This window comes from Mus pahari, chromosome 3 (genome assembly GCF_900095145.1).
Source record: "Mus pahari chromosome 3, PAHARI_EIJ_v1.1, whole genome shotgun sequence".
Lineage (NCBI taxonomy): Eukaryota > Metazoa > Chordata > Mammalia > Rodentia > Muridae > Mus > Mus pahari.
The window spans coordinates 22,082,076-22,094,519 of record NC_034592.1 but is presented as its reverse complement, the minus strand read 5'-3'; the positions used below and the strand labels follow the sequence as shown (position 1 = coordinate 22,094,519).

General features: G+C 47.0%; 1 protein-coding gene across 3 annotated transcripts in view; it reads left to right on the top strand.

Moving 5' to 3' along the window:
• Positions 1-4,091: 4,091 nt before the first annotated feature.
• The window catches only part of Rabepk (Rab9 effector protein with kelch motifs), a 20,100-nt gene continuing 11,747 nt past the window's right edge, over positions 4,092-12,444 (top strand). The window contains exons 1-4 of one of the 3 annotated variants that reach the window (XM_021194420.2): positions 4,092-4,550; positions 6,816-6,874; positions 9,299-9,456; positions 11,237-11,389. In XM_021194420.2, the coding sequence (XP_021050079.1) occupies positions 6,822-6,874; positions 9,299-9,456; positions 11,237-11,389 (364 nt within the window). In that variant the 5' untranslated portion in view covers positions 4,092-4,550; positions 6,816-6,821. Of the gene's footprint in view, positions 4,551-4,576; positions 4,878-6,815; positions 6,875-9,298; positions 9,457-11,236; positions 11,390-12,444 lie in introns of those variants that run through there. The other 2 variants (XM_029537116.1, XM_029537115.1) reach the window with 2 other exon arrangements.

Here is a 12,444-nt window from a genome sequence, read left to right as displayed (position 1 = left end):
AATATACACTTGTACACACATAAATACACTGACAATAAAGCAAATTAATCTGATAGAACTATTAACAGGACAGGAAAAAAAAACCCAATCCTTACTGGATTTTTTTTTTCTCCCTTCCCTAATTTTTGATTAACTACTAAGAAAAAATTCTAATTTTTTGGTGTAGGCTGGAGAAATGACTCGGATTAAGAGCACATACTGCTCTTGGCAGAGGGCCTGGGTTCTATGACCAGCACTCATGTCAGGTGTTTACAACTGCTTATACCTGCAGCTCAAGAGAGATCTAACGTTGCCTTAGGGGGGGGGGTGCGCAAATCCCCCCACAGACAACAGTAGATATGAATTCAGGGCCAGCCTAGTCTGTAAAGTGCATTCTGGGACAGCTAGGGCTACACAGGGAAAACAAAAAATAAATCTAAAAGCACACAACAGGAACTGTAGTGGTTCCAGTTAAAAGAACTTACTACTCCTACAAGACTCAGGTTCAATTCCCAGCACCCACATTATATATCAGTCCACCTACAAATCCAATTCCAAGGGATAGGATGCCCTCTGCTCTGCCAGTACCAACATACACATGCTGCACATAAATTCACACAGGTACACATACACATACATAAATCTTTTCAGAAATTCAGTTCAACCCTCATACACAATAAAATAAACTATAGGAGAATCGGGGGCTCAAGGCAACTTGGGCTACATGATGCTCTGTACCCATACACACAAAAAATGGGGTGGGGCTGGAGGCTGCTCAGCGATGAAGCCTGTGCAGAGGGCCACATCTGGAGTTCACAAATGCCTGGCCTCGGAGGGTACCATGTGTACATACCTACGTGCACAAATACTAATTAAAAATGTTATTGGGCTGAAGAGATGGCTCAGCAGTTAAGAGCACAGACTGCTCTTCTGGAGGTCAAGTCCTAGCAACCACATGGTAGCTCACAACCATCTGTAATGAGAATCAAAATCTATGGGCCGGAGTGAGGGGGGCCAGAGCAAGAGGGAGGCAGGAAGGGGGAAAAAGGAGAGAAAAGCACAGTGCAGCTAAGCATGTTGGTTAGATTGAAGCTTTTGGAAAGCAGAAGCAAGAGGATCGGGAGTCTCCTCAGGTCCCTAAGGTACATAAGGTGAATTTTGCATGCTTGTTGACTGATTTAAATATCAACTTCATGTACCAAAAGAGAAAAAACACACACAGAGCAAAATCTTCCCAAGAGAAATATAATTCACAAACAAAAATGTAATCTTTTCTTGAAAAAATTAAGTTCATAGCTTAAAATTGTCATAAAAACAGCACAAAAGAAATTCAGATGAGCATTTATGCACTTACTACATAGTAAATCAAAGTTAATAGAATCGTCACTACCATCAATAAGATAAACATCCACGGGGACCTAACCTAAGTACTACATTTGGTAGAAGCAAAATGTTTGAAAACAAGTATTTTACCAACAGCTTACTTCCTTTACATTCTTTAACACTCGTTTTATTTTGTCTTTTTCTTTCGGGGAAGGGGATTTGAGACAAGGTTCCTCTGTGTATAGCCTTAGCTGTCCTGGAACTCACCCTGTGGCATAGGCTGGCCTCAAACTCAGAGATACACCTGTCTGTGCCTCCCGAATCCAGAAATTAAAGGCGTGCGCCACCACGTCCAAGCTAATTTAATAATCATATCTTGAACTGAGCGAGACCTACTTTGGAAAACGAAGAAAACGACACCTTGAGTTACAGGGGAACAGCTCAGAGGTCATAAAAGCATTTGAACTTCTTGATAAGCAACTGCTTATTCACTTAAATAGCTCAGCAACGGGCTAAGAAATGAGATCCACATCCCAATTATCAGAAGAAAGCTACCACTCCTAAGAAGCAATTTAGGGGAGTGGTGAAGCAGAGGCGACTTGTCATTCTCTCCCGTTAAGGTCGCATCGATCCCGCCCACCGGCTTCCACCTCTCAGGGACTTAAACACACCGCGGCCGCGTCCCTGGAGCAGACAGCGGCTCCTGTTACCTCTGCTGGGAGGACCCCATCCCGGGAGCACTACCCGCTCGGCCGGGCTCCGTCTCCGGGAGGCCGCGCAAGTTAGAGGGAGAGTCTTTAAGCTCGGAGTCCCGTGAGGGTCAGGGGGTCGTGACATCCCCCGGGATCTCCCCTCAAAGAACTGGACAGCATTCGGGGGACTCGGGCTCCCCTGGTTCTCCGCGTCACGCCGCCTCGGACCCGGTCCTCTCACACCGCGGAGCGCCCTCCGCCGGAAGGGGCTTGCCTCGCAAGCTGGACGGCCTCCGGCCCGGCTCACCTTCAGGTCGTTCTCGGGAAGGTACTTGCACTGCCGCGCTAGCGCCTCATACTTGTCCAGATCCAGCGGCGCCATTTTAGGAAGAATAAGCCGCGTCGCCGCCGGCGGCCGAGGCCGAAGCCGGAACCGCTCTCACGTCACGTCCGACCCGTGAGTGGCGTCTGCGCAGTGACGTCAAAGCCTGACTCTTCAGAGCCCCGACACGCCCGGCAACGGGTCTCCACGAGAACCCGGCTGTCCTGCTGATGAATCCTAGGACCTGTACCTGTCTGCCGCGGGGAGTGCTGGGATTTGTAGTTTTAGTGAAAAGCCCTTCTACTCTTGCAACAGACTTCACCTTCGAAAAACTAGATGAGGCTTTTTCTAGGGAAGACCACGAAATGAGTAACTGAGAATTCCTTAGCTCTCACTCCTACCCTGTAAAGCACCCCAGCACTTGGGAGGCAAAGGCAGGCGGATTTCTGAGTTCGAGGCCAGCCTGGACTATAGAGTGAGTTCCAGGACAGCCAGGACTACACAGAGAAACCCTGTCTCGAAAAAGAAAAAAAAAATTGTCGTGGTTGGTTGGTTGTTTTGAGTCATCTTTTTGGCCCCTTGACATTCATTTTTAAAAATAGAATTCAAACATCGCTCCAAGAACTCAGAAATGTGATTTCTAAATGGATTGGTTTCTACGATGTAAACCATCTGAAAGTTCATTTTTTTTTTCTTGATAATATACCCTTCTAGCATGGCTTCTTGATGTACTCCAAACCAAAAGACCCAGAGCACATCAAAGCATTCTGGAGCTCTGAGAAGGACTCACTGTCTAAATACATGTTGGGCACATGGCAGAGCCAACCTTGCCCAGATTCTCTCCAGAAGGAAAGCAGAGTGAGTGCATACCTCTAAATTCTCTAGCAATCCGTGGGAGCTTTCTGATAATTACAGGTAACCACAAAGACTTAGGTATTAGAAATATAACGGCAAAGTAGTGAAGAGAGCTGCAACCCCCCAATTTTACTTTGTCCATCAATTTTGGTTATATTTTCACGTAGCTAAATAGATAAATTGGAGTGGGGGCATTGTAAATCTTTTCTGTAAATTACAGCATTTGTATGGTGGAGGCAGCAGAATCAGGAGTTCAAGACCATCCTCAGCTATACAGTGAGTTGGGAGACAAGCCTGGACTGCATGAGAGCCTATCTCAAAGTTAAAACCCAAGTTTTTCTTTTATTTGCACTAGTAAATTCTCTCGACAGCTGTGTTCCGACATTGCTACTCCCGTTCTATCTGTGAATAAACTAGGGCTCAGAGAAGAACAGGCTTGTCAGACATTTCCCATTTAGTGCTGGAGCTTGCTCAGTCTGTCTTTCCTCTCCCACTAAAGACACACTACTTCTGCCGTTTGTAGTCTGTCTTGAGTTCTAAGGGAAGTTAGTGAGCTCAGAGTATGGTACTCTGTTCACACATAGGCACATAGGCGAGCCATCTTTGTTTTAGGAAAGTCACGGGGCACCTATAGCTAGGACATAGATCCGAGAGGATGCAGATGAAGTTGCCAACAGAGGTAGTTCGTTTCTAGATAAAAACAATCATGGCCTTTACAGAGGACCATCTCTGAGCCTCCATAAATTCCCGACCACAACCTCTATGGAAATCTTAAAATTTCTGTGTCGCTGAGAGAAGACACCCAAAGTATTAATAACTTACCCCAAGAACATATAGTGTCAATGAACTTTTTATTCTTCAGCCTTCACAATAGGACCTCTTAGTTGTCCTTCGTGTACAATTTCTGCTCAGCCTGCGAGCTCCCGGAAAGCCAAGGGCCTGTGGTCTGGAATGTGTGGTAACCACAAACAACGATTATGGAAATAACCCGCTTTAGGCTCCACAGTTTGAACCAAGCTCAAACCTGCACAGGCAAAGCCTAGCATCCTCTGGCATGCAGGAACTCTCAATCGGGAGGCTGGAGCAGAATTCAAGGTCAGCCTGGCTTACGTGAGTTCCAGACCATCCTTCCCCTTCAGAAGTCACTACTAAGGACTGCTGTAACAAACTCCGTCTGAACACGGAATTGGAGTTATCGATCGGATGCCAACCAGTACGCAGAGTTCCGGGAGGCCCTGGCTAGTTTGGCGCGTAGTCCGGGAGACCCGGAGGCGTAGAGCGGTTGGCCTGGACGCGCTTCCGGGACTGGGGAAGGGACGGGCTCCTAAGCTCCGCCCCATGGGTGGAGCCACGTCCAGGACAAGCCGGGGCTGCGGCAGGTAATAGATGCCGGGCTGGAGGTCTCTTAAGGCAGTAGGCATGAGCTGGGTGGAAGGGGTAGTACCCATGGTCTCTGGCTGGTCTGGTTAGGGGAAAGCTGGCAGCCATTTCTCCCTGACCCTGACTTCTTTCGCGCGGAGATGTGGCTGGCGGAGGAGACGCAAAGGAGGTGGCTAGGAGCGTCCCCGCCAAGCCGGCCCCTCTAAGCTCTGGCTGACCCTGTGGTCATTAGCCTAGCCCGCTTGTGGGCCTCATCGACCCAACTCTCCTTTAATTCCTTTTCTTCATTCGTTTGTCCTTCACTTCTACTCTCTGCCGGTCCATTGGTAAGTTATCAGAATGAATCAGAAGGGCGGACATGCTAACATTTTGGAATCTAGTCTAGACACTTTTCTGTTACTTTTATTTTGAGACAAGTCTCACTGTGTAGCTCAGGCTGGCCTCTGCTACCTCAAGTCTCTCTAGCGCCAGGTAGTGCACCACCATTCCTGGCCGACTACAGACTTTTAAATAGATAATTACATTCAGGGATGTAAGGGTGTAGTTCAATTGGTAGACTGCCTGCCTATCGAGAACTTAGCCCTGGGTTTGATCTCCGGTAAGGCATAAAAAGGTATGGTGGTGTTTGCTTGTAATTCCAGTTTTTGGGAGGTGGCGGCAAGAGGAGCGGAAGTTCAAGGTCATCCTTGGCTACATCATGAGTGGAGATAGCCTAGGGTACATGAGATCTTGTCTCTAAATAAGTAATGAGTTTAAAAGAAAAGATAATTACATTCAGAATGACTCCTGTAATATGGTGACTAAATAGATACTGTCATATATATTGGGGTCTAAGCCACGTCCTGATTAAGCCTTCCTGCCAAGGGTGTGTGTGATGTATATTGCTAATCCCTGAGGCAGGAGCAGTAACTTGAGAGACTGAAAAGGGATAATCTCTTTAAATAACCTTTGAAAGTTTCTGGGACTTGAACCCAGAGCTTTGCCCATTCTAAACAGACACTCTATCCACTAGCAGTGTGCAAGTTTACAGGAAGGAAAGATAGGGGAGGCAGTAATTACCACAGAATGCTTGTTAATTTTATTAAATTCCCACTGGGTGAGGCAGAGCAAGTTATAAAAGTCAGAGGAGCAACAGAAAGCCCAGTATTGCAGGCAAGGCCCCCAATAGCCAAAGTGTGAGATCCTGTCTGAAAATAACAGCAAAAAGAAAGAGACCAGAAAGCTTGGTTTCTATGGCATGCTAGGACCAAGGTGAGGCAGGGTTAGCCCTAGATGGCCTAGAACTCACTATGTAGACTATGTAACCACAGAGATCACGTGCCCCCGCCTCTACCTCACCAGTGCTGGGATTGAAGGTGTGCACCACTATGCCTGGCTCTCAAAAAAATTGTTTAAATCCAGTCTTTAAGTTAGCCTGTAAACCAACATGTCTCATTATGCCATTTTCACATGTTCTGGTTTGTACCCTCTGCATGGCTGCCTTCCTTGATGCCCTGTGAGTTTTTTGTTTGGAGGGGATTTTGTTTGTTTGTTTTTGTTTTTGCTTCTCAAGACACGGTTTTCCTGGATAGCCCTGGCTGTCCTGGAACTCACTCTGTAGGCCAGGCTGGCCTCAAACTCAGAAATCCACCTGCCTCTGCCTCCTGGGTGCTGGGACCAAAGGTGTGTGCCACTACCATCTGGCTAACCTGTTTTTTTCTTTTAATAACGACCTTAAGGCCTCTGACATTTTGATGTATGTTCATCCCTTATGAGACTTACAGACAGAAGGAAAACATTAGCTGAGAAACTTGAGAAACTATGTTGTGTCAACAGCTGGAATGTAACTCAAGATAGACAACTTACTTACCTAGCATGCATAAAGCCCTGGGTTATAACTTACCCTATCACTGGGGGGAAGACAGCTGGATATAGTGGGTACAATCCCAGTACTGAGGAGCATTAGGCAGGAGAGTCGCCCAGAGTTGGAAGTCCGCCTGGGCTACTTATTTCTGAACAAGAAAGAATTATCTCAGAAGGGTGGTAACCTTGATTCAGTTTGTCAGGCCTTTGAACTTCTACATTCAACCTCAGAGATTTGGGGGGGGGGGGTTGTTTTGTTTTGTTTTTCTTCCTGGTTTCAACCTGGGGCCTTTCACATCCTGGGCAAATGCTCTACCACTGAGCTCCTCCACAATCCAATAAGAAAGGTTTGAGAGGGGCGTGGTTGGGTTTGTTGTCTTGCGGGAAGATACCTGAACACTGCCTTCCTCTCTTCTGCACAGGGCATCATGAAGCAACTGCCCATCTTGGAGCCTGGAGACAAGCCCAGGAAAGCTACCTGGTCTGTAAGGAAGGATTCAGACACATACAAGAAACTTGAGTTTTTTTTTCATATATAGGCAGTTTACTAACACATCTGATTATCACTGCAAAGAGGTAGTCATGAAACTGTGGTCACGAGACTGAAACTGTCTGGGAAGCTCTTCAGAGGAAAGATAGAGGGGAAATAATTATCAAAGAGCAGCTGTTAATTTTTTTGAAATCTGTTTACCAGGAAGAATAAAGCACTGGCCATCTGGTGTCCTCAGCTCCAACCCTCAGGTCCTCCCCTGAGCTGAGACTTTAGGGAATTTGGATTATACTGGTTCCAGGGTTTGTTTGCCTTTGTTAAACCCTTCATTCAGCAACTCATAGCTACTGACAGTGATGATGCTGTAAAAGCTCCGAAACCCTAAGGCAAATGGTCCCTATGCACTGAAGCTAGAGGCAGAGCAAGTGATGGAGCGTGACCTGTACTGAGGGGATCCCAGAAGGGTGGATGAGGTCCCACAGGACGCCAGCTGAGCCTCCATGCCCACTTCCCACAGTTGCCTTGCTCCAGAGCCATCATCACACGTGCTCTGGAGGCATGCTCCGGGGTGAAGCCCACTGGAGAACTGGCAATGTAGCTTGGTTATAGAGCTCTGCTTAGTATGAATGGTTCCGTCCCTCTCCCTGAACAGTATGATAAAGCAGGCACCTTAAACGAGGCCCTGTATGACCTGTGTGTACCTGTCCATCCAACCTCAGGTGTCTTTATTTATTTATTTATTTAGCTGTTTGTTTTGTTGTCGAGACAGATTCTCATGTGGCCCAGGTTGGCTCCAAATTTTGAGCAATCCTTGTTTCCTAGCCTCCCAAGTGCCGGGATCAGAGGCCTAGCCACCAAGATTAGCTTTGTTTTGTTTTGAGACAGGCTATCTGGTATTCAGGAAGTAGGGTTGCTTAGAATCCAAGGCTAGCCTGGATAATGGAGTAAGATGCTTCCTAGAAAACAGTAAAGACAGAAAGAACTTCTATGTTAAAACTTTTCTTTGACTGTGAAAACAAAGAAGAGGTGTTCATGAACACAAATCCACATGCAGAACAGATCCGGACAAGAACGAGAGATCCTGGAGTCACTAATAGTGATGGAGATGGGTGTCCATAGAAACCACCAGGACAGATGAATCAGAAAAGCAAACAGACTGAGGGAAAGGGATTCCTAGGATACTGACAGTTCTGAGGGGGCTGGTGGGAGACACATCAGAGAGGAAAGGAAAGGGCAGTCAGAGGTAAGGAAGGAAGTGGGTATGGAGAATCTAGGACCTGGAAAAAGTGAAGGAAGGTGGGAGGGTCAGGAGTGCCAACATCGGAGAGGTCAAGCAAGACAGGACCCGGAGTCAGGAAATGTTCGTGTTCACCGTGTGCCCTAGCACACACCTCTAATCCCACACTTGTGAGGTAGGAGCAGGACTATCAGGGATTAAAGGTCATCCTGGGACACCTGGAAATCTAAGGCCACCCTAGACTGTATGAGACACTGTCAGAAACTAATTTTTTGTTTCTTTCCAACCAGAAAGTTTGGAATACATCCCCCCCCACACACACACACACACGCACGCACACTAACCATCAAAAGAAATGTACCGGATTGTTCTGATCCTGTATTGTAGTCTGTGAATCCTAGATGTAGCTTCCTAGATTTGATTGGGGTTCCAAACCTGGGAAGTCTTTTAGTGGATTTTCTTACAATTATGTGGCTTAATCCACATATTCTGGAGGGGAGACATCATTGGCTGTTGGCCAGGGTATCCCTGTGAATTCGATAATGCCCTAGCTATGATTTACTAAGCTACTCCCTGCACCCTCCCAGGCTCTGTTTGAGTCATCACACCCCCCTTTGAAGGTGAGAACTATGGTAACCCTCGCTTTAGAGTAGAGAAAACTGAGGTTCGGAAAGGTGAGGTGACTACCCAAATGTCTCCCATCTAGAAAGCACTGAAGCCCACACTTGAACTGGGTCTGTCTGAACCCACAGACCATGATAATAACACCCTGATGGTGCCAGAGCATACCAGTGGACATCTCTGCGTGCCATTCCCCTGTCTACGGCAGAGACCCGTGTCGGTTAAAAGTCCAGACAAAATTGAAAAGCCAGAGGCTGAGAAAGGGAAGGTACCACATATGGCGCTTTGCTGCATACAACTCAGAAAAGAGTCCAGTGTCAGTGGGACAGTGCAGCAGGTGATGGCACTTACCCAGCAAGCATGGTTGTGTGGCTTCAGTCTCTGGAACCCAGAGAAAGGTGGAAGGAGAGAGCACAGGCCCTGTGCACATGCTCACATATGATAGTAATTAAATCCTAAAGCCTGACTGTGCCAGACCTTTCATCACGGTGACTGCTTTGTGAGGAATGGAAGAACACTCTCGTACAGGCCTCCTGAACGTGTCTTCCCTTTGGCAGGTACACTTTGACTTGCCCTGGAGACAGGCCCTGCCCTCGAGTTGGTCACAGCTGCTCATATTTCCCCCCAGTTGGCGAGGCCGAGAGCGGGAAGGTCTTCATTGTCGGGGGAGCAAATCCAAACCAAAGTTTCTCAGATGTACACACCATGGACTTGGGTAAGGTCTGTGCTGCAGAGCATTCCTAAGAACACCAGCTCTGCTGGGCATTGTGGGACGGTTCTTGTGAATTCTTGCACTGGGGAGGCAGAGGCATGATAGCCCCTGGGAGTTTGAAGCTAGCCTGGTCTATAATAACAAGTTCCAGGGCAGGAAAACATAGACCCTGAACAACAACAATAATGTCTCTGAACCATAAGAGGAAGAAGAAGAACAACAGCAATAAAATGTCTTAGTTTGGGGTTTATAGCTGTGACCAAGGCAACTCTTCTGAAGGACAACATTTAACTGGAGCTGCTTACAGCTTCAGTGTTTCAGTCCATTATCGTGGCAGGAAGCATGGCAGCATCCAGGCAGGCGTGGTGCTAGAGGACCTGAGAGTTCTACATCCTCATCCAAAGGAAGTCAGGAGCAGACTTGTCCTCAGGCAGCTGGGAGGAGGGTCTCCAAACCCAGCCACACCTCCCCCACCAGGGCCACACCTCCTAATAATGTCACTCCCTGGGAATTTCTGCAAGAATTGCAAGTGCCCTTAACAGAGCCCCTCTCCTGCCCCAGCTATATCCATTTTTATATGCATACTTGGTCTGTAAATGATTTAAGTTCGAAACAACAGAAATGAGGCTGGAGAGATGGCTCGGTGGGTAAAGGTTACTGCTCCCAACGCTGATCTCAGTTTGTTTCCTGAGACCCACTTGGTGGAAAGGAAGAAACTAACTCTCAAAGTTGTCCTCTAACCTCCACACAGGAGCTGTGACACAAATGTACACACACACACACACACACACACACAGAGTAAATAGAATGTAATTAGAACATTTTTAATTGCCATAGTTGGGCTTCTAATGATAATTTTCAGAGGTCCAACATCAATACTCTTGCATAGCTACATCGCAATCATTTAGACCTGGGGTGTCACCTCCTGATGAGGCTCCCACAGTTACTACAGACTCTTGTTTATACTGTCCAGACACTTGAAACTCTACTCCCAGAATGAGGCAAAAAAAAAGATGCCTTGACTCTTTTAGATACCAAGGAGCTTCCCTTCCAGCTCAATCACGTCACATCTGTCTGTCAGCGTCTTCCTCTGCAGTCCATCCTAGCCTCCAGTTCTCTGTGTAGCCCAGACTGGCTTCACACTCACAGTCTTTCTGCCTCCACTTTCCATGTCCTGGGATCCTGGACTTGTGCCACCATACCAGCAGCTATCAAGTGCCACAGTGACCTTAGCAAGGCCATCTGAACCCCAGTGTCCTATTAAATAGAAGTACTAACTTGCTTCGTTTACAGTTTTGATTAGCTAACAGTGTGATGCCTGTAAGGTCCTACATTCGTGACTTGCTAACTAAAAGAATTAGTTGGTTTTGGCATCATAACTCTATTTGCCCAGAGATTAGTTAAGGGGAGTTGGGGGGAGGAAGGGAGGGAGATAGAATCCAGGAGTGTTCCGAAGAATCTAAAGACAAAAAGCAATAGCCAGGGCTGATGAGAGTGGTTCCAAGTGGCCCGTGTCAGCCAAGCCCCGTTAGTTACAAGTAGAAAGCTAGTGTCAGACATATGTCACTGGAGTCTGAACGGGGAAGAGGAGACAGTTTCTGTGAAAGAGGTTCACGGAGCAGGTAGACAGCCTGCAAGCGTGCACTAGAGACCACATCAGAGTCTGACCCTTCTCCCTTTATGGTTGGTCGCTTATGATTTTGCCTGTTTCCACTGCCCTGGTAATCCAACCAGAATTACCAGCTGATAGCCCTAATCTAAGGACCAGGTAAATGTTTTCTAGGAACACACCAGTGGGACACGGCCACCAGGGAGGGCCTCTTGCCTCGGTATGAGCATGCCAGCTTCCTTCCCTCCTGCTCTCCTCACAGCATCTGGGTGTTTGGAGGTGCAGATCAGTCAGGAAATCGCAACTGTCTGCAAGTCATGAGTCCTGGTGAGTAGACACAGGTTACTTTCTGTCACTGTGATGGTTTGGATGCGCTTGGCTCAGGAAGTTGGCAGTATGAGGAGGTGTGTCCTTGTTGGAGTAGGTAGCGCCTTGTTGGAAGAAGTATGTCAGTATGGGTGTGGGCTTTAAGACCCTCTTCCTAGCTGCCTGGAAGCGGCCTTCAGATGAAGATGTAAAACTCTCAGCTCCACCTGCACCATGCCTCCCTAAATGCCACCATGCTCCTTCTTTGATGATAATGGACTGAACCTCTGAACCTGTAAGCCAGCCTCAATTAAATGTTGTCCTTCTAAGAGTTGCCTTGGTCATGGTGTCTGTTCACAGCAGTAAAACCCTAACTAAGACAATCGTACCCTATGAATGCAGTTATGTTACAGTACATTGAGTTGCCGTTCCCCTAATTAACCTATTTTATTTTGCTGACCTCATAGAAATAGGAATTTATGGGTTTTTTTATTTGTGTGGCTGTGTGTGCATGAGAGAGAGACCATATGCAGTCTGTGGTGTCCACGTGGAAGCCAGAGGACGACTTGTGGAAATCAGTTCTCTCTTTTTACCACGTGGGGCCCAGTTATCAACTCTCCTGGGTAGCTCTGGATTCATGATCTGCTCTCCAGTGATGGAATTATAGGAGTGTCTCATGTTGGACAGGACTGAATTGTCTTCTGTGTCGAGTATTAAATTTCTTTGTAGTGTTTGAAAAGTGTCTTCTTAGACAGTCATTGAATTGGTTTGAGTGTTTGGAATTCACCATGCCCTTCCTCTCTGGAATGTAAATGCTGTTTTAAAAAAACAATTTTTTTATTTTATATATATGAATACTTTGCCTGCATGTATGTCTGTGTCCCAAGTGCATGCAGTGTCCAAGGATGTCAGAAGAGGTAATCAGATCCCCCCCCAGAACTGAGTTACATAAAATTGTGAGCCACCATGTAAGTGCTAGGAACCAAAGGCTGTAGAAAAGCAGCTCTCTCTCTCTCTCTCCCTCTCTCCCTCTCTCTCTCTCTCTCTCTCTCCTCTCTCTCTCTCTCCCTCCCCCT